Source organism: Lingula anatina, chromosome 10, assembly GCF_051362555.1.
Source record: "Lingula anatina isolate TDL-2025a chromosome 10, LinAna3.0, whole genome shotgun sequence".
In the NCBI taxonomy this organism is placed as follows: domain Eukaryota; kingdom Metazoa; phylum Brachiopoda; class Lingulata; order Lingulida; family Lingulidae; genus Lingula; species Lingula anatina.
In genome coordinates this window covers 8,656,268-8,684,217 of record NC_141776.1, presented here as the reverse complement: position 1 = coordinate 8,684,217, position 27,950 = coordinate 8,656,268, and the positions used below count along the sequence as shown (strand labels likewise).

Genomic DNA, 27,950 nt, shown 5'->3' with positions numbered 1-27,950 from the left:
ATAACAGCGCAAATAAATTTTTTTTCGTAAAAAAATTCATTTTTTTGAAAATTTTGGCCCGTTTGACCTTGAAATAAAGGTCAAAGGTCAAATCCAAGGGCATATTTGAAATCTACACATATGACTTTAGGAAAGCCGTCTGTAGAAATTTTTCCCATAATTCCTTCCGTAGGGTAGATAATTAGCATTTAATTTTGCCATTTTTGGACAAGGGTGCATTGCAATGAATGCCACACCTAGACCCCAATACCGACAAAGCCCAAATTTTACGTGGAACGAGTTGAGATTATAGGTGACCTAAATCCAAGAGATGGGTATGGGGGCCCTTACCGTCTAGGAGGAGAAGCGGTAACAGTAACATGGCGGCGGAACCGGCGGAACGGACCGTACGGGACTAAAACCATGTGTACCGCCAGCGCTAACGCTGGTGGTACAATTAGTAGGTTTACTTTCCGAGAATCTGATGTGTAAATCTGAACATTGGCTTCCTTTTCTTCCCTATTCCAGTTTTTGAGTTGTTTCCAGTTTTTCACAACATCAAAGTTTACGATATGTATATTATCTTTTATTTTTCAGAATTAAACACATTGAACTTCACTTGATTTCGATTGATGTGAAGTTCAGTAGGTGTGCCAGACATCTAAGCTGCTTGATCTGAACTCAAATTTAGTGAAAATTCCCCTGGTGATGGGTCGATCCTGCTAGATTGATCTAGGTATGGAAAGGGGTCTAAGTTAATCTACTGGCCAATACTTGTATTTGATGAACTGAACCAGATTTGTCCTTGCTGTCATACTGATAAGAAGGTGGGCTTCTGTTGATGAATCTGGAAAAATTTCAAAATATTCTTTCAGAAGGTACCCATTGCTTTAATTGATTAATATGTCTTGAAATAAAGATATTATTACACTGTAAAAGAATATATTAAATACCCAACTGCAGGAATCATTTTAGTAAGCAAAACATGAAGCTTTTTTTATATTGTTCACTACGCATATGATGGAACTACTGCTGATATAGGTCTTTAGTTGTTTTGATAAAAATAAATAAATAAATAAATAAATAAATAAATAAATAAATAAATAAATAAAACCACAGGGAGCAGTTTTACCTCAGCTGTCAGCTGTGGTACCATATGGTCTGGAGTATGTCTGTCACACTGATCTCCATGACAACAGGTACAGATGATAAACGATGGCGTCCAGAGTCTCAGTAACCACCCACAAGTTCTGGTTTTTGCTCACTTCTTCCACAAGAAATATGCAAAAATTCTGTAATGAAAAATCAACAAAACATCGATCGTAGATTTGCAGGGACTCTTTCTGAGTGCAAACAGCGTTAAGTGAATGACATGTCTCCTCTTGTTTCCAACATGCTTGCATAATCAGCAGCTATTTTGTATTCTATTCAATGCCTTCAGAGACGTGTCATTCAATTAAGCTGATTGCACTTGGCGAGAGTCCAAGCACAGAGATGGATCACTCTAAGTTGACCTATGGTGTCTGTGAGAATGATATCAGAATATATATCGACACAAATACAGTGTCTGTATATATACACTCAAACAAATATCTTCTACGCTGTATGAAGCAGATTCAATGGCATCTATAGGCAAGAGAGGTGACACATGAATTGTAAAGTTCTTTTAAAAAATCAGATATTTTTACCTCAACAGGTATGGTCTGTCTATAATAGAAGTAAAATATGTTTTTTTTCCATTGTTCCAAATCTTTTGGTTTGGTTTGGTTTTCTGACCAGCCATCAATACTACTGTGTCTGTACTCTTCAATATTTTAATCTATCAACTGAACACAACCATTCATTAACAAAGGCAGTATGAGTAAACCATCATCCTATTTACATAAAACCCAAATAGGTTCTATAATATTGATTCATATAATATTAATTCATGTTATAGGAAAACTATTATCTATTAGTAATAGTATTAGTACATCAAACCTGTAGCCATAGCAAATATTAAGACTGGGTTCCTATACCTAGATTGATCTAACATGATTGATCCATCTTCAATGGGTTTCTCGCTCAATTGCTTCCAGCGGCTTAGATGTCTGGGATGCCTACTGAAGCTGTTAAATGATAATAAATTACCCCTTAACAGGTTCAGTAGGCATGGCAGACATCTAAGCTGCTTTAGGTGGGAATGTAGGTTTGAGATTTTCTCCTTAAATAAAGGTCTTAGCCTTTTTATTCCTGGCATATTCATTTAATGTATCCTCAAAATATCTAATTATGCTTGGAACACAGCTCCAACTTCATCGTGTGACCTAGTTCTTGGATTTTGATACAGAGGATTTGTTCATATAGGTGACTTTAATAAGCAGAGGATTTCTTTATATTCCGTGAAAATTTATATGAAATAATAGCATGGTTGGCCAAAAAATTGTACGCACAGTGCATCTGTGCGTATGCCTAGTTACGCCCATGTAGATTATTAAAATCTAACAACTGCATCAAGCTGTTGTCGATAATGGATAGAAAGTATGACGATTGTTGTCACGGGTAGCAAGCAACGGAATTTTCTTCTTTTCTTTTGCATATCTCAAAAAGTTCACAAGAAAATGGAAAGAGCGCGTGTGACAAGCAATATTCAAGGGAGAACGCGTATTTCGAGCAAATCCAATGTGTCGGAAAAGATTCATCTTAGCGCTGATCACAATCAAGAGCGACTTTCAAAACAGCTTAAGTGGAACAATAGGCACTGCTTTGCCGATCGCTGTTTATGACAAAGGGGGCATGGCACATCCCTGTTCTATTGTTTCCCTAGACTTGCTGATGCTGCTAAGGTCCGCCCACCGAGTTTACCCATGCCAACGGCCGTTGACAACGAAGGCGGGGCATAGACCAGGCCACCGGTGCTGATGTGTGCAGCATCAGAATCCTCAGAAAAAAACATATTTTTGGTTCAAAATGTAAAAATTTTATTCTGTTAAACGTTAGATACACATTTAACCAATAATTAGACATTAAAAACCAAAAATGACTATTTTTAGCTATATTTGGGTACATCCGTCCCTTAAGTTGATTGCAATTTAGTGAGAATCCCCTTGGAGATAGATCGATTCACAGTTAGTACAATAGGGTCTGGGAATGGTCCCTAGGACCACATCACTTTTCTAAATGACATGACATGCCTGTACCAGTACATGTACCTATCTGGGGTACCTTGACAATATGACCATGACAATATATGACATAACATGCCTGTACCAGTACATGTACCTATCTGGGGTACCTTGACAATATGACTATGACAATATATGACATAACATGCCTGTACCAGTACATGTTCCTATCTGGGGTACCTTGACAATAAAAAAGGCCATGACAATAAAAAAAGTTTGGGGTGTTCTATGGAGAGAGGTTTAAGTGAATAAATATTAAAAATGAAGTTATTAGACTAAGTGTTAGTTTTATCTGAGGGTGTATATTTACAATTTAAAAAAAGGCATAGACTTCTAACAATTGTGTTATGAACTAAAAATAATTGTATATCATTTAGAAATAGTGGAATCAATTATGGTAATATCTCAGAAGTTAAGCTGTTCTTTGGATCTTTTTCTATAACTATAAAAACAATTTAAGATGTGCAATGGAGTTGCCATTTTAAAGCAGGAATTCATCTAAACTAATTTTGAAGTGATAAAAAAGAGGGCAATGCTTATTGTTTTTGCAAACTCATGACTCACCTGCATAAACACCTATCCAGTGTTGACATCATCTAGGTCTTTGAACTCTGTATTAAAGAGGATCATCACACAACCTTTCTTTATATCCACATAATCATACCTACAGATTTTATAATTTTTGAAATTAATAACTGTTTTCATTTAAATAAGTCGCTGATTTGGGCAAATTATCCAACAATTTATTTAATGTTTAGTTTTACAAAATAAATCATTATCAACTGCCTCAGTCAATAAATGGAATAACTTTTTCACAATTTTTCTGAAAGATCTCATTTCTATACACTAATATTTAAAAATGTTTAGCTGACAGTGAGGAGTTATTTGTCTTACAGTGACATTATGCAATTTTGTATATGCCAATAGCTTCCACTTTTTCTGTTAATCACATGGTTTTCTCATCTCTGCTATTGCATGATCCCTTTCAGCCTACCTCCTCTTTTTCTAGGAATTCGAAGTCTTTTCTAAATACAGGTGGAAAACAGTTATTCTCCAGAAGCCTTCATGGCTACCACTGGCCAATCAGAGGAAATGTCTTCTTAATCATGGACTTACAGCGCAGCCTAAAAATATATAATAATATGTAAAGTTGCAGGCGTTTGAATTGCTACAGCCCGATAAAATAAAAAACGAGATCAACGGAGCAATGACCAGCCTAAGCAACATTTGCCATGAAGCAGCTAGAGAGGCTTGTTGCTCAGTACACAATAAATCTTCATTCTAGCATTGGTGGTGCCCACACTTGAGTCAATTGCAAGTAAAGAAAAAACTCTGGTGGCAAAATCTGGACATCAAATGGCCACCCTCAGAAAGGCGTAATTTATGACTGCAGAAACTTCTGTTGCTAGTATTCCCAAAACACAATTAACTCTGAAATAAATGAAATGAAGAATCTATTTTATACCAGGAACAAAAATAGGCTGTGGAAAAAGCTTAGGAGGAGGGACTCTGTAAAGCCAAACTTGAACTTAACTGCTACTCAATTTGCCGAATTTCATAAAGGGATTATGACGGGCAGCAAGGACCTGACCTCAGAGCAAGCTTACATCTCTTAGGTTGTTGAGATGTGTTACAAATCATTACTTGGTTCTCAAACTAATATAACAGTCACTACTCAACAAGTTATGGATAGCCTGAAAAGAAATTGTTCTCCAGGCATCGATGGCATAACTGCCGAACATATTGCCTTTGCTAAAAGCGACGTGTTATGTGATCTTTTCGCTATTCTGCATTATTCTGCGTTACAATATTGTCCAGGTCACCTTTGCAGAGGGGGTGTTAATCCCCATGCTGAAAAAGCTTGGACTAAACCCAAACCATCCAGAGAACTACCAGCCAATCACCATCAGCACTACATACTCTAAACTCATTGAGTCTATAATCAGGGGCGGATTTAGGCCGTCTTCTGGGTCTTCCGGAAGACGGTCAGATTTTCAAGTTTACATTGATGGGTATCTAATTTTTTTCTGTTGGAAGACGGTCAAAAATGAAGGATAAATCAACAAAGATAATTTGGAAGACAGTCAGAAAATATCTTGGGTCCGCCCCTGATAATCCTCCCCAGTGTGCCCTGTACCACTGCGGGCACGCTGGTGTTTTAATCAGAAATAACTTACATAATATAATAATAATAATAATAATAATAATAGGTAATATTAACCTATGCTGACGATTTAACAAATTTTTCTACAACTGTGACTGGACTTCAAGTGCTGATTAATATCTGTCATGACTGCTCCCTGTGCTGGAGAATGAAATTTAGTCAAAAAAAATCTTCCCGGGTCTCAGGTCGATATCCTATGGAAACGATGGCCTCTTTAAATATTCTGTGTGTGACGTTTAATAGCAACTGCACGGCGGATGACCACACGGCTGCTAGCAACCAAGGCATATTATGGAGCAATGTTGCATGGGGTGTGCTATAAGGGTCTGGACACAAAACCCAAATCGTATATATGGGGTGCACTAGTGTCCCCCCTTATAACCTACGGAACTAACTATCTGTATGTTTAATAAAAATATACAAGACCAGAATACATTACAAAACATGTATGTGTGCACAATTGTAGTTAAAAATTTTAGTTTTAACATGCAGTAAGCGACATCTTGTCTGGTATTGTTTGTTTTTATTGTTAATAAAAGTTTCAACATGTTTAAAAACTAAAAGTTTGTTAACGTAGATTTGTTAAAATAATAGTGTGTGTGTGTACATGTGTGTGTGTGTGTGTGTGTGTGTGTGTGTGTGTGTAATAATAGTATGTGTGTACATATGTGTGTGTGTGTGTGTGTGTAATAATAGAGTGTGTGTGATTGGGCGGGCGTGATTGTTCTATTTCTGAAATCATATGAGTAAATTAATAATGAAAATGTTTTTGCTGTCCATCTTCCAATAATCACCCATTTTAAATTTTAAGCCAGTAGACCGCAGGACCTGTGGGATATTGTGTTCCTTTTACCCCACCACACTTAATTGCCCTGTGAATTAACAAAAGATGATACGATAAAAAGATTGGAAGACGTGTTTTTTAAATTTATTTGGAACAATAAAAGGGATAGGATAGCTAGGAAGGTGCTTATTCAACCAATAGAATGTGGAGGCTGTCAAATGATTGACATACAAACATTTATAAAAAGCTTAAAATTAACTTGGATAAGGAAACCAATGACAATTAAATGAAACAGATTGGGTTAGACTTATGATAGATACACAAAACATTAATATAAATCGACTTATTGATCAGGGAGACTTCTACTTGGTTAGGTGTGCAGAAAACATGACCAATTATTTCTGGAAAGAAATCGTTCTTTATCTTGTGGATTTTATAAGAGATACGAGGGTTGATTGATAAGTAGTGAGCCTCGTGTGGAAGGGGTTAAGCAGGGATATCCCTTTTCAGCTCTTCTATTCCCTGACTATTTAAAGGTGTGTAGCCGAAGTTTGGTGTCATTTGGTTAGTTTATGTCGACGAGGTAGCACTTTCAAATAAGCAAGGCAAGTGAACCCCGGTGAAGTTGATTCCTGGTTCCTTATTCCTTATTCGGTTACTTATTCAAATGTGAAGTTGGTTACTTATTCCCGGTTCCTTATTCGGTTACTTATTCAACTTTTTTATGTTTTTTTATGATTTTGATGCTAGAATACCTGTTTCATCATACTAGCACCCCCTCTTCATCTAGATGACACCCTAAAATTGTTAAATATACCAATAAAAACACAAAATATAACCCATTCCTTATTCAAAAGTCCTGTTACTTATTCGGTTACTTATTCCTTATTCGGTTACTTATTCCTTATTCGGTTACTTATTCAACTTTTTTATGTTTTTTTTATGATTTTGATGCTAGAATACCTGTTTCATCATACTAGCACCCCCTCTTCATCTAGATGACACCCTAAAATTGTTAAATATACCAATAAAAACACAAAATATAACCCATTCCTTATTCAAAAGTCCTGTTACTTATTCGGTTACTTATTCCTTATTCGGTTACTTATTCAACTTTTTTATGTTTTTTATGATTTTGATGCTAAAATACCTGTTTCATCATACTAGCACCCCCTCTTCATCTAGATGACACCCTAAAATTGTTAAATATACCACTAAAAACACAAAATATAACCCATTCCTTATTCAAAAGTCCTGTTACTTATTCGGTTACTTATTCCTTATTCGGTTACTTATTCAACTTTTTTATGTTGTTTTATGATTTTGATGCTAGAATTTTGAACTTATGAATACATTCATATAGAGTGTTGCGCTTCTAAAGACAGCAAGGTTTCGTCAAACAGACTATAGCCTAGTTAATTTAATCATCAACAGGTTTATACTACCTCTCCTTTCATAGTCACCTGCCATCAATTTCCGTTTAAATCAATAATTAAAACCGGTTTTATGTCTTCCCTTGATTAAATACTGTTTATTTATCAATTTTACTATTGTAACTGTTGCATATTATAATGTAATTAACATATCTCCCATAATGCATTGTTTCTTCTCTACCAGTTAGCCAGCATGGCTGGATGTGTTATGTAATAAATGAGTTATTAAAAAAATGTTAACTTGAGTTACATAACAACAGAAAAACTACGACATGGTGTCAGAATCGGGATCTACATTGGATGTAGCATGATTTGGAGATCGGATGACCCACAAACTACAAGATAAAAACGGATTTAGAATCACTAAAAAAAAAAAGGAAAAAAAAAATGGAGCACATGTATGGGATACAACCGCCTCACATGGACTGGGAATCCATGGACTTACCGCGTACGTTCAAACTTTTCAAGGAAAAGTGTGAATTGATATTCCAAGGACCTTTAGATGCTGTGTCAGAGGAAAGACAAGTGAAATTTCTTCTCCTTTGGATCGGAGAAAAAGGCCGCGAAATTGTGAAAACTTTTAACATTGATGATCCAGACGTGTTGACCTCGTATTGGCAAAAATTGGAAGAATACACGAAGCCCAAGAGTAACTTTCGAATTCAGAGATTTAAACTTAGAGCATGCAGACAAGAAGCAGGTGAGAGCATTGATTCTTTTGTCAGACGAATCAGACTCGTGGCAAATGAATGCAAATATACCGATGTTGATCAACACATAATTGACACTCTCATTTTTGGCACTAACTCGGAGAGAATTCAGGCGAAATTATTACAAAGAGAGGACGATTTGACTCTAGATCAGGCTCTTGTTATTGCACGAACAGAGGAAGCAACTAAGAAACAGATTGAGGATCTTCACAGTACAGCAGCAAAGGAAATTCATGCACTACGGCCAAGTGGAAACAGTCAAAGAGGGAGACCGCGTTACAGACAGCCACAACCTCGCACTCCTCGCCAGCAAACTCAATCAAAGGTACCAAACAAACAACGCTCACGACAGCCACTGCAAGAATGTGGTAAGTGTGGAACTGAACATGTTTTTCAACAGTGCCCAGCTAAAGGTACAATTTGTCTCAAATGTGGCAAGCCAGATCACTGGAAAAGGGTATGTAGAACAAAAACAGTAACTGCATCGACCCATAGTAAAACTGTGCATTCAGTAGCAAATGAAAGTGACAGTAGCAGTGTATACTTTGACTCTATATATGTAGATAGTATTCAGTCAAAACAGTCCTCAGTTAAGCCATTTGCTGACATTGAAGTTAAAGTTGGGAACTCTACTTCAACATTATGTTGCAAAATAGACACTGGTGCTGAGGGAAATGTAATACCACTGTCTTCTTTCAAAAAACTTGCAATTAAGCAACCACTAAAGCCTACAAATGACACGATTACTGCATATGGTGGCAGTAAGTTACCAGTATGTGGAATAGCAACATTGACATTCACAAATGACAAGGTCATGGTGACCTCAGACAGTTATATTGTGGACTGTGAAGGACCAGTTATACTAGGAATGGAAACCAGTCAGAAACTGGGACTTGTTACTCTGAACATAAATACAGTGACAAGACAGTCCATACTATCAGAGTATAAGGATATCTTTGAAGGTATCGGGAAATTGGATGGGGAATATCACATAAATATTGACCCCACTGTTTCTCCTGTTGTTCACCCACCACGGCGTGTACCTATTGCATTGCAGCCAGCACTCAAGGAGGAGTTGGACTCTCTCGTTGAGCAAGGGATCCTGTCACCTGTCACACAACCAACGAAATGGGTAAACTCATGTGTATGTGTTACCAAACCCAATGGAAAAATACGTCTCTGCCTGGATCCAAAAGACTTAAATACGGCAATTAGACGTCCACACCACTACACACCAACACTGGATGACATCCTACCTCAACTGAGTGGCGCACGTTATTTCAGTATACTTGACCTTCGGAGTGGGTATTGGAATATCACGTTAGATGAAGAAAGTTCTCTTCTGACTACCTTCAATACGCCCTTCGGAAGATTTAGATACAACAGACTACCCTTTGGCCTCTCGCTATCTCAAGACGTCTTCCAGGCCAAGATTGAAGAAGTATTCAAAGACATTCCAGGGTGTACCGGAATCGCCGACGACCTCATCATAGCAGGTTGGCAAGAAGACGGATCTGACCACGATGCGACTCTGCGCGTAGTATTAGATACAGCCAGAAGAAAGGGGATACGCTTTAATGAAGACAAGATGATTCTTAGAAAGGAGGAAATTCCATTCTTCGGTCATATTATAGGAAAAGACGGGCTAAAACCAGACCCAGCAAAGGTAGAAGCCATTAATGTAATGAATGAGCCGAGAAATGTATCCAAGCTACAAACATTCCTTGGGATGACAAATTATCTAAGCAGATACATTCCCCATATGTCTCAACTTACAGCCAGTCTCAGAGACCTGTGCAAGAAGGATAGTGTTTTTCAGTGGAATGCTGAACACAGTATTGCATTCAACGAGATTAAAAGAGAAATAGCAAATGCAACCAACCTACAATTCTACGACAGTAGCAAGTCACTTACACTCCAAGTTGACGCTTCATCTTATGGATTAGGAGCTGCCTTAATCCAGGATAAAGGCCCAGTTGCATATGCTAGCAAAGCACTCACAGAAACAGAGTCACGTTACTCAAACATTGAACGCGAGATGTTAGCAGTAGTGTTTGGTCTTGAAAAGTTTCACCATTATGTCTATGGTAGACATGTTAAAGTAGAGACTGACCATAAGCCTCTAGAAGCCATTTTCAAGAAGCACCTACACAATGCACCACCGCGTCTGACCCGCATGTTGCTGAGAACGCAGTGTTATGACACAGAGATTGTGTATGTCCCAGGCAAAAACATAGGACTAGCTGATGCCCTCTCTCGCATGAAACCTTGTGATGGTGACGACATCAAAGGACTTGACATTACAGTACATGAATTACACTCGTACATGAACGCAAGTCCAACACGCATTGAGCAAATTCGCGAGGAAACTAGTAAGGAACCAAAGCTAGCAGCTCTTCGTGAAATGATTTCTGTAGGATGGCCAGCTACACGCAGCGAGTGTCCAGAAATTCTTCACCCATACTGGAACTACCGTGATGAGTTAGGCATCGCAGATGGAATCATAATAAAGGGGAATAGGATGATTATTCCTACAGTACTTCGCCCTGACCTACTTAAACAGCTACATTATGCCCACCAGGGAGTGGAGAAATGTAAGCTACGTGCAAAATCGTCTGTATTCTGGCCTGGCATGAATAATGATATTGAGCACACAGTCGGACTGTGTCCACCTTGCCAGAAACACCAAGCTGCCAACAGTAAGGAACCCTTATTGCCAGCAGATGTACCTCCCCGCGCATGGCACACATTAGCAGCAGATTTGTTTTATTGGAGACAAACTGACTACTTATTAGTTGCTGACCAGTACAGCAAATATCCCTTAGTGCGGAAACTTCCAAGTACATCATCAGGCAGTGTAATTGCACACTTAAAGAGCATATTCGAGGAGCATGGCATTCCTGAGATTCTTAAAACTGACAATGGACCTCAGTTTTCATCAGAAGGATTCAAAAACTTCGCAAACACTTGGGGATTTACGCACATTACATCCTCACCTATGTATCCGCAGTCAAATGGATTCATAGAACGAATGGTACAGACTGTTAAAAGTCTATTTCAGAAAGCATGGGAATCAAATTCAGATCCCCACCTATCCATGTTATGTCTTCGCACAACACCCATTGATCACAACCTACCAGCGCCTTGTGAGTTATTGAATAACCGGAAGTATAAAACAAATATTCCCGCTGGACAGTCACAGTTGAACTCCGACTACAATGTAGCATTACAGAAGAGACAGAACGCAAGTAAAACACACTATGATCAGCATGTCAAACCACTTGAACCTTTACATGAAGGAGAATTTGTTCGCATGTATGACACTCAGAATAATACATGGCAACCTGCCAAAGTTAAAACTGTATCAGACAAACCCAGATCTTATTATGTGGAATCCAATGGTGGAAATTACCGACGCAACAGGAAACACATTCATAAGACAAAAGAACATTTTGATTTCAGAAACAATGAGATTGAGGAAACTGATGAACCTCTTGTTGACATTACAAACACAGAGACTGTTACAAAATGTGAAACACCTCGATCTCAACCCTTACGCAGATCAAGCAGGAACATTAAACCTCCAGAGAGACTGAACTTATGAATAAATTCAGTAATAGTGACTGTAACAAGTCAGTTGTGAAAGTGTCACAAATTGACTGTAATTTGAATAAGCTTAATCATAATTGTTTCATTTATGAACTCTGGACTTGAGATTCTGTTGACTTTTGTGTTAAAACAAAAAACATTTACATGTGCCTATGAACTGTGAACATTGAAATGTCTTGGAGACAAAGACAACACGGACAGTGAACTGATTATGTTTATTAGCAACTTAAAAAAAAAAAAAAAAAATTCCAGGATTTATTTTTATTAAAAAAAAAAGGGAGATGTTGCATATTATAATGTAATTAACATATCTCCCATAATGCATTGTTTCTTCTCTACCAGTTAGCCAGCATGGCTGGATGTGTTATGTAATAAATGAGTTATTAAAAAAATGTTAACTTGAGTTACATAACAACAGAAAAACTACGACAGTAACATAGCCTTATTTGCAGTTTATACACTTAATTTCTCACACCCTTCTAATTCATCTACTGCTTGTATATTCTTGTCTCTTCAAAATACTGTTAATCAACCTGAAGTTGAATTACAAAGAATTTCCTAAATTCATCTCCTTTTGTCTTTTGGATTTTATTGTGGGTTTATAGTTAGTCATGTGGGTGGGGAATCCCCTTTCAAAGTGAGGTTTGGGCTCTGGCGTCATAGTAAAAATGGGCATCATTGGATTTATATAGTTAGTCTTTAAGTGCTTTTTTGATCTCATATTTTATGGATTTAAATGGGAATCATGTCATAGTGTACCAATCAGCAGGCAGCAAGTCCACGGATGATCATTGTCACAATGACGTCAGAGCCTAAGCTCCTTGGAAAAAAGTAACCGAATAAGGAATAAGTAACCGAATAAGTAACAGGACTTTTGAATAAGGAATGGGTTATATTTTGTGTTTTTATTGGTATATTTAACAATTTAGGGTGTCATCTAGATGAAGAGGGGGTGCTAGTATGATGAAACAGGTATTTTAGCATCAAAATCATAAAAAAACATAAAAAAGTTGAATAAGTAACCGAATAAGGAATAAGTAACCGAATAAGGAATAATTAAGTAACCGAATAAGTAACAGGACTTTTGAATAAGGAATGGGTTATATTTTGTGTTTTTAGTGGTATATTTAACAATTTTAGGGTGTCATCTAGATGAAGAGGGGGTGCTAGTATGATGAAACAGGTATTTTAGCATCAAAATCATAAAAAAACATAAAAAAGTTGAATAAGTAACCGAATAAGGAACCGGGAATAAGTAACCAACTTCACATTTGAATAAGTAACCGAATAAGGAATAAGGAACCAGGAATCAACTTCACAGGGGTGGCAAGTGACTTTTGCAAAATGGACAAACACTCTGAAAGAGCAGTTATTAATATTTGCATTAGAAAGGTCTAACACCAAAGGATATCCATACTGATATGGTAGCAACACTAGGGAATGATGCCCCTTCATATGCCACAGTTAAAAGGTGGGTGGCCGAATTTAAGCGTGGAAGAGAGAGCATTGAGGACGACGCCCGCCCTGGGAGGCCTGTCACAGTTGCCACCCCAGAAATGGTCAGTAAAGTCCATAATATTGTGATGACCGACAGGCGTGTTACAGAAAGATATGTAGCCAGTAAAACTGGCATTTCACAGGAAAGAGTACATTCCATTCTTACGGAAGATCTTGAAATGAAAAAGCTTTCAGCACGATGGGTACCAAGACTTCTGACAGTTGATCAGAAACACATCAGGCGGACTTTGCCAACCTGAACCTTTTAGAGGCAGATCCCGATAATTTTCTGCAGAGGTTTGTGACTATGGATGAAACTTGGGTCCATCACTTCACACCAGAGACTAAACAACAGTCTAAACAATGGGAGCACCCTGGCTCACCCTGCCAAAGAAGGCAAAGACTGTTCCATCAGCTGGGAAGGTTATGGCCCCAGTTTTCTAGGATGCCACGGGCATCCTTATGGTAGATTATCTTCAGAAGGGGCAAACAATCAATGGCAGATATTATGCATCTCTTCTAAGACAATCAAGAGAAAATATAAAGCTCAAACGCCGCAGAAAGCTCTGGAAAGGTGTTCTGTTCCTCTAGGACAATGGCCCTGCTCACAAGTCTGTCACTGCCATGGCTGCAATCAACGAGTGTGGCTTTGAACTGATAGAACATCCACCTTATTCGCCTGATCTTGCTCCCTCTGACTATTATCTATTTCCCGAATTGAAAAAGGCCATTTCAGGTACTCACTTTGTGTCAGATGATGACATCATACGTGAAGTGGAGGGGTTTCTGAACGGCCAAGCGAAGGGCTTCTATAAAAGTGGCATAGAGGCTCTCAAAACTCGCTGGCAAAAGTGTATAGATACTCAAGGAGACTATGTTGAAAAATAAAGAAAAATACTTGTAAAATGTGTACCCCTTCTATATGAGGCTCACTACTTATCAATCAACCCTCGTATCTCGAGTTCAGAAATACTTTGGAAGATATTTTGAAAAAGCCTATATGGAATAGTTCAGAGGTGATGGTGGATAATAATGATATTTATTTCAAGTCTTGGAATGATAGGAGTGTAAATATAGTAAATGACCTGTTTGAAAATAGAGAGCTTTCGCACCTGTACGTTTAGGCGAATGACTCAGTTTAGGTCATCATATTTTGCTGTCTAGTGACGTGTACACAAACGGTTAGAGAGAACATTATCCGCAGCTAGATTGCTACCCATCATTGAAAAACGGTTTGACAAATCAGCATAATTTTATGAAATCAAGCCTTTCAAAATTGATCGTTTCTCTGCTAAAATGATATTGAACGTTTTCTTTTTGCAATATATGTGAAACATTTTGTCTCTGTTATTTGTGTCTATATTTTTTTTACTATTGAAATATAGGTTATATCCGTAAAAAAGGTATTTTTCACTGACCACAAGGCAGTCAGAACTGGCCTTCCGCACGCGTGACGGATTGTATTATAAGACTGTTAGGTCATCATCTTGTGAGCAGTTGTTACGAGTACACGTCTTTATAAGTGGTCTATAGACTAGCCGTCTGTACTTGACGCATAACAAGCAGGATATCCGCAAGGTAAGTGACGTTTAGTAAGATACTACTAGTAGCTCGATTTTCTCCATTAGTTGACATGAGACATGTCTCCTAAACTTTTAATGCAAATTTTATGAAGCCTTGTTTCGAAAGTCACATGGCGTCCTGTTTTGTGTATTTGAATGAATGTGTACTCTGAATTTTTGGGATGAGAAATAGGCCTGCAGGCATCAGCTGCATGGGCGCCTGCATTTATTAAAATCTCAAAAATTAAAAACAACTTGCTGCATCTCGTTTAGAATGACGACCGAACCTACAAGCAAACTGCCCACATGTTCCAACCAAAAAACAATGCCTACTCGATTCTTCCCTGCTCTTGATGTTCTTCTTCTACGTGAAGTAGTAGCAGCGCAACCCTCGTCAAAAGCCACCTGGGATATAGTGCATAAAAATGTCAACGAAGCATTGAAGAACGTGAAACCTGATAGCTTCGTCACTCTCCGAGCTTGTAAGGATCGTGTGAGAACTTTACAAGAAGCACACAGGAAAGATGAGATGGCATCTCTAAGAGCATAAGTAACCTAACATTGAAAAGATATCGTATTGAAATGTAATTCAAATCCCCAAAGATCTGCATGTCCCCTCCTCCAATTCTATGTATACATGTACTTTCATTTTCCAGGGATATTGATATTTCCAGGCCTAAATTGGAGTATGCAATGCCATGCTTTTTATCATCCATTAATACACATTTTCATTGATTTATTTTGTATGTACAGTCAATTTCACTTTAGACTGAAATACCTAACGCGGATTGCACTCTAAATATGTTTTTAGATCAACACTTTTTAAAACACTTTTTTGTAACATATTTTCTGCCTACAGACCCTCATGACATACTTCGGGCCATGGGAAAATTGATTTGTGTGAAATACATTTCGAGTGTAACCAGACCAGTGTTGCACATAACCAAGAAGCTTCATGTACTTTTTCATTTCAATTTCAGTTCAGGAACAGCTGAAGAGTACGATGAGCGGACTCAGTTGCTCACAGAGTTGGCAAACCTTGACGAAGAAAAAATGGTCAAAAAGCAGGAAGATAACAAATGCACTGATGATAAGGAAGCCCAAGGCAGAGCGATCCGTCAGGCTGCAATGGAATCACTCAAGGTCAAGAAACAAAAAGGCGATCTGGATGTGGATGGTGATAGTGAGGATAACCATGACCATTGCAATAAAAGTAGGGACAGCACATCTTTCTATACATGAAATTGTCTCTAATAGCAAATATATTGATTAAAAATTGATTATATCAGAAACAAAAACTGACGCTGCTTTAATTGATGACACACTTATTTTTTTCAGCTGAAAATTGCGACAACATGCCGCCAACTAAGAAGCGCCGCACCGATTCATCAGTAGATTATGTCACTTACCTGAAAGACAAGTTGGCCTTCGAGAAAGAACGCTTTGAATTAGAAAAGAAAGAGCGAGAAGCTCAAATTGAGAAAGACAAACAAATGATGGAGATGGTTATGTCTTTGGTTAAAAAGAAAAACTGAACTCACATACTAGGCTCTTGCTGCCTACAAAATACATAAGGGCTGAATCTTTGTTAAAACAGTAGTTTTTTTATTTCAAGATTTCATTTGTATAAATGTTTGCTTCCTGTATGAATTTTAGATTTTACTCTTTAATTTTTCATACGCACAATTTACACCTGTACAGTTCATGCTAAATAGTTCTCCACGGTGGGAGGATCTAGTTAAAAGTACCGACTTGTCTGATTGCCATACACACAGGTATGGCAGTTGACCAAAAGACCACCTACCAAGTAGTACTTTGCTACAGGAGACAATATAACTTTTAAATTCTTTCAAGAGTCCAGGAAGGCAAAGACCCGTGTGACCCGCGTGCAGCAAATATTACCTAACCTGTCAACAGCGGTAGGACCTCAATTAATGTCTCTGCTTACAGCACGGGAAACACGTATTAGCCTACTGTACAATTCGGCTATCTATAAAGGCTAAATCACGAAAAAATAAACGTTGGTCACTTTAAGGTTACGGATAGCTAAATGTCGTCGGTCGCCTAAACGTGCTGGTGCGAAAGCTCTCTAATAGTGGAAAACTGCATTCTTTTGAAACATTTAGTTCCCAGTATGACATTAAATGTCCGTTTACATTATTTCTCGGAGTTAGGACTTCAATTACACAATGGTGGCCAGAGCTAAGGGAAGAAAACGTCAAACTGGCGCTACCCTTCGGACCTAAATTTATAGAAATAATCTGTAAAGAATCTAAGGGATTGCGGTCAATATATGATATATTGATTAATAATGCGTATTGTAAACTGGCATCTGAGGCTAAATGGGAGATGAAAAAAGATATTGATGAAAATTTAGACTGGACCTTGATAAATAAAAATATTTTTCTACTTTACGAAAGATACTACTTTAAGATGGTTTCAATATAGAATAGTACATAGAATTATTGCAACAAATGATTTTCTAAAAAGAATTAAGGTTAAAGATAGCTCATTGTGTTCTTTTTGTGAAAAGGAAAATGAAAGCATTGAACGTGTTCTTTTATTGTGATTTGGTTCAACCACTATGGGAAGATTAAAAAAAATTGATATTTATTGAGAAATCACTCTTGAATATTAATTTTTCTTTAGCAGATATAGTTTCTGAAAAATGATACAAAATGTGCAGCCATTAGTATACTCATACTGGTAATGAAGTATTATATATATGAAAAAAGAATGAATGAAAAAAGATAAAATTTTCAATGTTTACAAAATAAACTAAAGAACTATTTCGAAATGGAAAAATACATGTATATAAGTAATGGAAAATATGTAGAATATACTGAATATGCTTCAGTGACCTCCTCACATTGTGATTATTTCCCACTGTACATATTTTACTTATGCTTACGAAATGCTATATGATGATTGATATTACTGATATTTTTGACAATATTTTGTACGATTCCTCTGTATGCTTAATAAAATAAAGTATACATCTTCCAATCCAGAGTATACTGTACAAAATTCTAAAAAAATTTTTTTTTTTACTTGATCAGAATATATCAATGAGCTTTCATTTTTCTCTAATATATTCTAATAAGTCAACTTCTAACTGAGACCATGCTAGTATATTTCCCAGCCTTATGAAATAAACTATTTCCACCAAATACAGTACATACAAAAGGGCAAAGCATTTTAGGCAAAAGTCAAGTACCCTACTAGAGGACCAGAGAGGTGATACTGCCTCTGGGTATTGTACCGCCAGCTGGAGTAAGTGCATTCGTATGAAAAGCAAGACAAAAACAAGGCAGCGAAGCTGTCAAATGTACAGACAAAAAGCAGAAAATAAAAATGCAGAAAATAGGTCATTTTGTCAATTTTAATGCAATAATAAATAATTATGGAATAACAGAACAGTCAATCAACAATGAATTTTAATCATGCATAAAAGGTAATTAGGTCAATAAAATTACAGTGTCAGGACCATGAGAGTTCAAGGTAATTATGGAATAACAGAACAGTCAATCAACAATGAATTTTAATCATGCATAAAAGGTAATTAGGTCAATAAAATTACAGTGTCAGGACCATGAGAGTTCAAATTCACATAATGAAAATCCCAATATGTGAAAAATTATGACAGTACATAAAATAATATTACATATTGTTTAAAGACATAAACACCAATACAAATGCTTGTGTGGAAATACAGAAAATGTACAGAGCTTCAGGTGAATGGGAGTACGAAGTCACACCTTGAAATGCCAGTGTTTGAAAAAAATTAAAAAAGAAATAATAACAAAAAATATTCCAATAAAGCTGCTATTCAAACTTTTAATCTAGCTGTGTTCATATGATATAAATAACCCCATTGAGTTTGAAGATAATAATTCAGTGTTATTCATCTATAGCATTTATGTTGGCATTACACAAAATATTTTTTCTTTTGTAACTTAGTTGCAATATTAAACTACATTTACCTGCATAATTATCACCGATTCCTAATTATGTGACACTGTTAATTTAGGCTATTACAAACAGTATCTGGCAGAGAGCTAAACCTATGGAAATCTCAACATGTGTGTTTTATGTAATCTCATTTAATGGTATCCTGAAACTTAATTAGGCAAGTGATCTAAACGTTCTGAACGCTAGTGATTACCCAAGGGAACAATTACAGACTGGCCATCCATTGTATCCATATAACACCAAGGACTATGTAAGAAATAAAAATTTCATAAAGAACTACATTGCTTCCAAAACAGAAAACAATCACACTGTTTTTCCAACACAAGCTGTGCTTCAGTCCAATGAATCTTTTCAGACAGTTTGAGAATCATAAGTAACTACCCTCTACCAGGGCCACAGTTATTATTATGTGGACATTTTTGGTGAGGCGACCTTGTAACATTTGGCCAGATGGGAGCAATCAAATCTGCATGCACGAAGATAGCATTGTACCTGCTCTGCAGGAGCTCAGTGAGAGCTGGGCTTAACATCGATGTGATTACCGCTTGTTACGCAACCTGCCTTGTGTTGTCTGTCTTGTGTTTTGTAAGTTTCAAGCCAAAAAGTAAAATGGTTTTCTACTTATCGTGTTATCGGTGCTGCATATATGCTGAAAAAAGTGAAAAAACAGCATAACTTCCCTAAAAATGGCCCGATCATGCTGATTTTCGCACTTGACCTGCGTATTATGAATATTCATCAGTTCTGTAAATTTGAATACAAAATGTAAAACGGTATTCCACTTATTGTGTTATCGCTGAGTGCACGGTGACGGCGATGGCGACGACAGACGCAGGTGACGGCTATATGAAAATACATAAAAATGAATGAATTCAAAATTGTATACAATATTTCAAAACATATATGTGTGAAGAACAAAAAATCACGACTGTGAGTCTGTCTCAACTGAAATTCAATTTTTAAATTTTACCATGTCTTTAACATTATGCAAAGACCCCTCAATGGTAACGTATGTTTATGTTCCAAAAAACCGTACGGTAACGTATGTTCTTGCCACTTAATTTTCATTTTTATGCCGCGTTCCGATATATTTTTTAATGGTTCAGTCATGGTAAATTAATCATGATGTAAGGACGTTTTTATAAATATTTAAACTGTATCTCAAGGGGCTTTGCGTCATCACTTATACTAGGTAACATACGTTCCCTAGAAAAATTGTCAAAATGTTTCATTTTGTTCAAGTACTTGTGTGCAAGAGATACAATGTTTTCTTTTGCTGACCGAACAATATATTGTGGTTCCATGATAGTTTGACATTTCTGATATAGTATTTGGATCACGAAGGGAAATTTTTTTATTTAATGCTTATTTTACTGTCGGTAGGGTGTATTTTCCCCATTTTTTTTAATATTCTGTGACAAGCAAACTAAAGTCGCTCAAAAACAATTAACTGCTCTATACAGAAGATTATTATCATTTTTAGCAACGTTATACTTGTAGGAGATAAATCAATGAACAAAACCAGTGATGACTGAATTTTCAAAGTGAGTAGAACGTTTCACAGTTGGACGTTTTGTATTTGTGACAGTAACGTATGTACCTTTTTGGGGTTAAATGATGAATTATTTTTAATTATTCATGGTTCCAGGAGAGTGAAAATTTAATACAAGCTTCTTCATGTGGGACCCTAAAATAATCAAACACAGTTAGCAATCTGTGCAGTAAATATTTTAAATAACATGCTTGTGATATCAATTGCACGTCTATATTGGGTTTGGGTGATTACCGTATTTCACATCTTATATTCACCACCACACTGTACTTTTTGATACAGCACAACTCGTATACCATTTTAAAAAAAATACAAAATACAAACGAAAAAAATACAAACGAACAAAAAATGACACCACTTCCAGTGTTGCGCTTGACAAGCTCTATAAAATGCAGCAAACAAGAGGTCTCTAGCATTTATGGTTCCAGAATTAGAGTATATGCTGAGAAATAAAACAAAAAACACATAAATTCAAGAAAAATGGTCCCATCAAGCTGATTTTTAGACTTGGACTGTATATTAACACTATTGATCAGTCCTGTAAGTTTGAAATGTGTTATCTGTACAGCATATATTATAATACATACAAAAAAAAAAAAAAAAAAAAAGCATAAAAATAATATTGATCACTCCTGAAGGTTTGAAGACAATATTATTGGTTTTCCTTGAAATGTGCTGTCAGTGTTGCATACAGGATGAAAAATACTGAAAGAAATATGCATAAATTCCAGAAGAATAGTTTGAATAACTGGATTTTCTTATTCAACCTGTACTCTGGTAACATTGGTCACTCCTGTAAGTTTGAAAACAAAAGGCCTATCAGTTTTCCTTGAAATGTGTTGCCTGTATTGCATACATGCTGAAAAAAATTGGGGGGAAAAAAACACAGGTTAATTTTTGAAAAAATTGGTGGGATTATGCCGGTTTTCGAATTCTGCCTGTATATCACGAATGTTCATCAGTTTTGCAAGCAGTTTTCCACTTAATAATATCATGTTGACACTGAAAGTGCACAGGGACAACAAAAATGTTGGGGACAACTACAACAGATGCAGGTAATGGCTACATATACAGGCACAATGTGTCTGTACATAAAACAGAGAAAATAATAAATTCAAAGAAATCATCTGATTGAATAATATAATAAGCAAGTGAAAAAAGCAATGTATTCCCAATAATATCATTATAACACCACTTGATGTCACAATGTTCAATCTCTTACCAAAATGCAGCAGCGCTTGTTGATGTTAAAATGCTTCATGTATTCCCATAATGCAACTGCAACTGTTGATGTCACAATGCTCAATGTATTCCCATAATGCAACTGCAATTATTGTTGTTGTTGATGTCACAATGATCAATGTACAGGTATTCCCATAATGCAACTACAATTACTGCTATTGTTGATGTCACAATGCTCAATGTATTCCCATAATGCAACTGCAATTATTGATGTCACAATGCTCAATGTATTCCGATAATGCAACTGCAATTATTGCTATTGTTGATGTCACAATGCTCAATGTATTCCCATAATGCAACTGCAATTATTGCTATTGTTGATGTCACAATGCTCAATGTATTCCCATAATGCAACTGCAATTATTACTATTGTTGATGTCACAATACTCAATGTATTCCCATAATGCAGCTGCAATTGTTGATGTCACAATGCTCAATGTATTCCCATAATGCAACTGCAATTGTTGATGTCACAATGCTCAATGTATTCCCATAATGCAACTGCAATTATTGCTATTGTTGATGTCACAATGATCAATGTATTCCCATAATGCAACTACAATCACTGCTATTGTTGATGTCACAATGCTCAATGTATTCCCATAATGCAACTGCAATTATTACTATTGTTGATGTCACAATACTCAATGTATTCCCATAATGCAACTGCAATTGTTGATCTCACAATGCTCAATGTATTCCCATAATGCAACTGCAATTGTTGATGTCACAATGCTCAATGTATTCCCATAATGCAACTGCAATTATTGCTATTGTTGATGTCACAATGATCAATGTATTCCGATAATGCAACTACAATCACTGCTATTGTTGATGTCACAATGCTTAATGTATTCCCATAATGCAACTGCAATTGTTGGTGTCACAATGCTCAATGTATTCCCATAATGCAACTGCAATTATTGCTATTGTTGATGTCACAATGATCAATGTATTCCCATAATGCAACTACAATTACTGCTATTGTTGATGTCACAATGCTCAATGTATTCCCGTAGTGCAACTGCAATTATTGATGTCACAATGCTCAATGTATTCCCATAATGCAACTGCAATTGTTGATGTCACAATGCTCAATGTATTCCCATAATGCAACCACAATTGTTTATGTCACAGTGCTATACTCGGAACTACTCGGATGTCTCCGCACTCGACAATAACCTCGGACGTGATACGAAGGCATCCATATTGATTGTTGGGAAGGAACTCTCTATCTCCTTTCTCTCTCCACCCTGTTCTCTTCCTCTTACTGAAACTCTCTCACTGACTCTCTCAAACACCCTCTCTCTCTCTTTCTCTCTCTCTCTCTCAAACACACACACACTCTCTCTCTCACTCTCCTCTCTCTGTCTCTTTCTTTCTCTTTTGCCCTTTTACTCTCTCTCTCTCTCTCTCTCTCTCTCTCTCTCTCACACACACACACACACACACACACACACACCCATTTATTTTATTTATTTATAAAACTAATTATTATGAAATGGATCACAACCAAAATCCAGTTTTTTGTTTCTTGGCCTCTTCAGTTTCTACAAATGTCATCAAACTCTATTTATAACTTTTTGCATAATGTTTCTAGTATTCTAGGACAACTTCCCCCAGGACAATTCTCCCCCAGACAATTCCCCCCAAGGAATATATATTTATATACAAATATAAAGTAAAAAGTATAAAGTTTAAAACATTTCATCCATTCTATTAATATTTTAGTGTGATAATAATTAACAAATTATTTTATAACAAATTCCTTTTTCATTGAAAACAACTTCAAGTACAGAAAGTTTTATTAAATATCTAATGAAAGTGTAACCACCTATCCTCCAGGTAAAGGTGGGGTACACAGAGGAACAGGTAAACAGATGCTGTATGAATATTTTTAGTGTTTGGGGTAGTGGGTAGGTGGATAGTGGTCAAGTAATTAAAAGTGATAATCATAAGAACAAACAAACTCAGTAAAAAACACATCCTGATTCGTGGAGGTAATAAATTATGAAATAATAAAATCTGTCACTGGGCAAAAATTAGTTCTTAATCTTAATTACTAAATATGTCAATTGCATGTCAAGTAATAAACTTGCAGATCATCATTATTCATATTTTGCTCCATTTGTCTGTCCTCCACTATAGATTGTAAAATGTTACTTGTTACAATTCACACATGGTGCATTTCTACAATCCCTTCTCTCCCAGTTCAAAGAGTGTCATTTTTTAAAATATTTCAAATATTTTATTAAAATATTTCAAGTTGTTATCAAGTGAATACAACAGTCCACCTAACACTGGCAACATTCTGTATCAGTTAACCATAAGGAATGCTGAGCTGTAGTCAACAAATGAAATTCTATCATCATCATTATCATCATCATCATAATGATAATTATAATAATTATTATAATAAATCAATATATACTTGAACGAATCAAATCTCAAAACATGGGAAATTTAGTGGTTAAAAAAAGGTTACAACCCATCCCTCTGCTCTCACTGGTTTTTATATGCAGAATTAATTACTGATTAAGATATCATATACAAATTTAGACCACGGTGGAAGTGAAGAACAAAAGACTCAGACGTGGTGTAACTCGCATAACCGCACGTCTTGCATGAATGCGTTATAACCCGCTAAAACACAAACATACTACTCATCGAAGCACAGAACCGTAAACACACCTGAAAGCAAGTTAATTAGGGACTGAGCGTTTATCACCACATATGAAAAAAGAAAGAAAAAAAAACAAGCTGTATTATATTTCAAAAGTTATCTTTTTGCCGTTTTTTATTATTACAACTTTCTCAATAACAGAAAGTATTTCAATTGTTAAAATTTTGTCGTCCTTTTCCGTAATTTGCTTCATTGGAGGTGCCGATAAAGAGCTTGCAGGCTGGGTTGAAGATGAAGTTACTGAAGCGCACGATGCTTTTGAAATTCAAAATATAGTTGTTTCACGAATATTGCATATTTATTTGAAATGTCTTAACAATATTGAAGCAGGGTGCTGCTGCGACTTAAAAGATAATAACGAATGATAAGAAAAATTAAACACACCTGGCGGATAGGAATTGCCATCTTGGTGCTTAATTTCCGTTATGAATCTAGCCAACCAATAGTTCAAAATCTCTAGATTTCCCTCCTCAAGGGTTGGAATAGGCCAGTGAGGGTCGGCCATAGTGACAGTTCTAAAATTACGCCACGTGCGCCAGACCTTAAAGATATTACATGCCCAGGTCGTATTTTTCTGTGTTTGTTGGAATTCTGTCTGCAACCATTTTTTCAAATTCAGCGGAATGTACTGGCTCTTCGAACCGCTTTGATTCTGCATCGATATCCACCTTATATAACGATTGGGTTGGTAATAAATCTAGCTGAGAGAGGGTGACGTCCTCCTCCGCTCCAAACATGATGAATAATGTGGTCATGAAGATAGCGGGGTAGTTGCGTGTGATGTCGTGAACTGTTGTTGAAGTTAATGGACCGTGGTCTAAGTAAGATAGACCCCTCGTCAGCGAGGGTTATGTGACATCCACTCGTGCTACGCACTCGTGTATGCCACATAACCCTCGCTGACTCGGGGTCAATCTATTACTTAGCACTGCTACAAAAATCTATGAAAATGTAAATATGACACTGACAGTGACCTCTGTATTGTGGTCAACTGATGACCCCCATCACTAATGGTCAGTTTACCTGAGTGTCCCTAATACTGTCGTCCTGACTTGTTGACCACTGTCCACTACAAGTGACCCACTCATAGTTCTCAAGAACTGGTTGCCGGGTAGAAATAGTGTGGAAGCACATAGCTTTTCTTCTTCATTTACGCCCTGTAGCACAGACAGTACATATCAGAATCGTCAATAGGAGTGCTAACGCATGAATTTTCGTGCTATTACGCCCTGGAGCCGAGGAATTAACCCTCTCTTAACTCACCACAGCTCCTATGTGTACGTATCGGTTCTCATGCTGCCACAACGTGCTGGATTCTCTGCATTTCCCGGGAGTTGAAGAGTTAACGAGGTCAGCGCCATTTTAGGGAGAGGCAGATGAAATAGAAATGTCTCACGATATCTGCAAAATATGTGCACTGTGAAATTAAAGAATTGGGATCCGTTTTTCAACTTTCTAAAATATTGTAATATACTTTGCTTTTAGTAACTTTATTTATGTCAAATATTTTTTGGTAACTTGATCAAGTTCTCTGATCATCTTCCCCCTAAAATGTTCCACACTAGAAAAAATCGATAATCGTATGGCAGTATTATACAGGCAATTGACCTACTTCACCAGCTGGGCGGCAATCATCACTATTTTACACTTTTATGACCTGGGAGAGATTACGTCATATACACTTGGGATATGATGGTTATTTGTGATTGTTTAACTAATAAATTGCGCGTAGTGATAAAATATTCATAAGTGTTTCAGTGAAAAAGGAACATTTATATTTGAAAATTATGAAAAAATGTGTATTGAACCCAAAACAAACAAAAAACTGCATTTTTCTCTTATATGCAAATTAGATTGTCTTCAGTAATAAAGTTGACAGGAAGCGATGCTCAAACTAGAGATTCCAAAGGTGGCGATCTTAATTAATCCTTATTATGATATTAAATCATTCGATAATATTTTTATCAGTAAAAATATGACTTTCCTGGAGATTTTCCTGGAGAATTTTTTTCTTATTGCGAACTCGTTCCTGGGATGAATTTAGTAACAGCCAGAAGGGCCTGAGAGTACTCTTCCCAGTGGGCAGACAACGTGTACCCTTTACACACTGTTAGATTATTCATATATGTATTCTGTATCCCTTTACCTTTTTATGAATTAACGATTCCTAATATTGAGGTGCTTATAAAAAGCGATTTCTATATAGGCCTATCTTTATTGAGGGAATGATAATAAAGTACCGGGGGGGGGGCGGAAACAGTAGGGATGGGTTACATTCATTTGGTCTACTAAAAGACTAGGGGTGGGCCCCAAAAATTGAGCCATGCATTAAGGATGGGCCACATGCTAACTAGGATTTATTTTGGCACCAACTATGTGCAATTTTTGAGAACAACAATACTACACTTGGTCGAAGTAAAACAATCTAAAAGAGGTCTGTTTCTGGTTCTTCTTTTTTACAAGCAGTTTTTAAAACAAACAACAAAAGTTTCTTGTATTTATTAGAGAACAGTTATAAAAGCGTATAACTGACAAAGCCTGCCACCCAGTAATATATTTACAAACATATCCATAGCTGCCGTACCATAAAGTAGTCTACCCAGGAAACTCCCTTGTGCAAAGAATACGTTTCTAAAGACAGGATTAATACACATCATTTTTTCAAAATAGTTGTCAGTTTAACAGATTTTGCATCTGTTAGGAATCAAACACGGACTGCCCGCGTTGCAGGCGAGCATTATTCCATTGAAGCTCGCGTGCTTCTAAGACGTAAATTTGCCTGGATGGCCCTGCCGCACCCCCCCCCCCCCTCCCCAATAATCCTTCCGTGATGCTTTCAAACTTTTGTGCAAGTTAAAGTTATACTGGAATGTTCTGTATTTTAAATGAGTTACCGACACCAATTTCATTTAAAGTGGCAATCTACACTTCTATTTAATGTCGCAAGGTATTAATTGTTATTAACATGCCTGTATCTTCTGCTTCATGTATGTACACATTATGTACACACTAATGTGTACATACATGTATTAAGACGAGGAAGGGTGTTTCTGTTACTGGACTTCTGTCATTAGATCTCCTTTTGTGTAAGCTTACGTGTATTTCAAGTGCTGATGCAAATTAAATGACCATAATTAAAAACGTATAAACTATTTACATCCATTTTGATTCAAAGACTGGCGTAGCAGGTACGAATGTTAACTTGATTGCCAGAAATAGTTTCACTCAGTACTTTTTATTACTATTCATTCAAACCAATGTTTATAATTGGGTTTTCTGCATGAAAGGAATTAAATTCAAATACCAGATTTTGACCGTTAGTTCTGAACTCTCGAAATGAGGCATAGTCTGTTTATGATTCTGAAAACACGGTATTATGGAGTGGGTGGGGGTATGTCTTGGAGACGGCTTTCTCTCTGTGCTCCAGATCTCTCTTTCGTGAAATCGAATAATTCGTGATTTTTATGTATATTATTGAGTCACTGAACATTCATCTTCATCTTTGTTATCTTGTTATAACCAGTAAAATTACGATATGAAAGGCAAATAGAGCCTTAAAAATATATCGTCGACATAAAATTACATTTTTAAGCTTTATG

At 36.6% G+C, this 27,950-nt stretch overlaps 1 protein-coding gene, 1 long non-coding RNA gene and 1 pseudogene across 4 annotated transcripts; 2 read left to right on the top strand and 1 right to left on the bottom strand.

Moving 5' to 3' along the window:
* On the bottom strand, positions 1-25,783 carry LOC106156117 (uncharacterized). Of its 3 annotated transcripts, XR_015331456.1 has the most exons (6): positions 25,615-25,783; positions 25,375-25,508; positions 4,138-4,267; positions 3,708-3,807; positions 1,112-1,271; positions 1-826 (listed from the first exon to the last, which is right to left on the bottom strand). It is a non-coding gene; the product is annotated as an uncharacterized LOC106156117 (long non-coding RNA). The 3 variants fall into 3 exon arrangements; XR_015331455.1 differs by lacking the exon at positions 25,615-25,783 and having other exon boundaries at positions 25,375-25,599; XR_015331457.1 differs by lacking the exons at positions 25,375-25,508; positions 25,615-25,783 and adding an exon at positions 21,649-23,349.
* Positions 13,265-14,293, top strand: LOC106156116 (histone-lysine N-methyltransferase SETMAR-like; annotated as a pseudogene).
* LOC106180577 (uncharacterized) lies at positions 15,844-16,712 on the top strand. The gene is made up of 2 exons (XM_013564595.2): positions 15,844-16,115; positions 16,241-16,712. The coding sequence occupies exons 1-2, from the start codon at positions 15,956-15,958 to the stop codon at positions 16,435-16,437; spliced, it is 357 nt and encodes a 118-aa protein (XP_013420049.2). The 5' UTR covers positions 15,844-15,955; the 3' UTR covers positions 16,438-16,712.
* Positions 25,784-27,950: the final 2,167 nt, after the last annotated feature.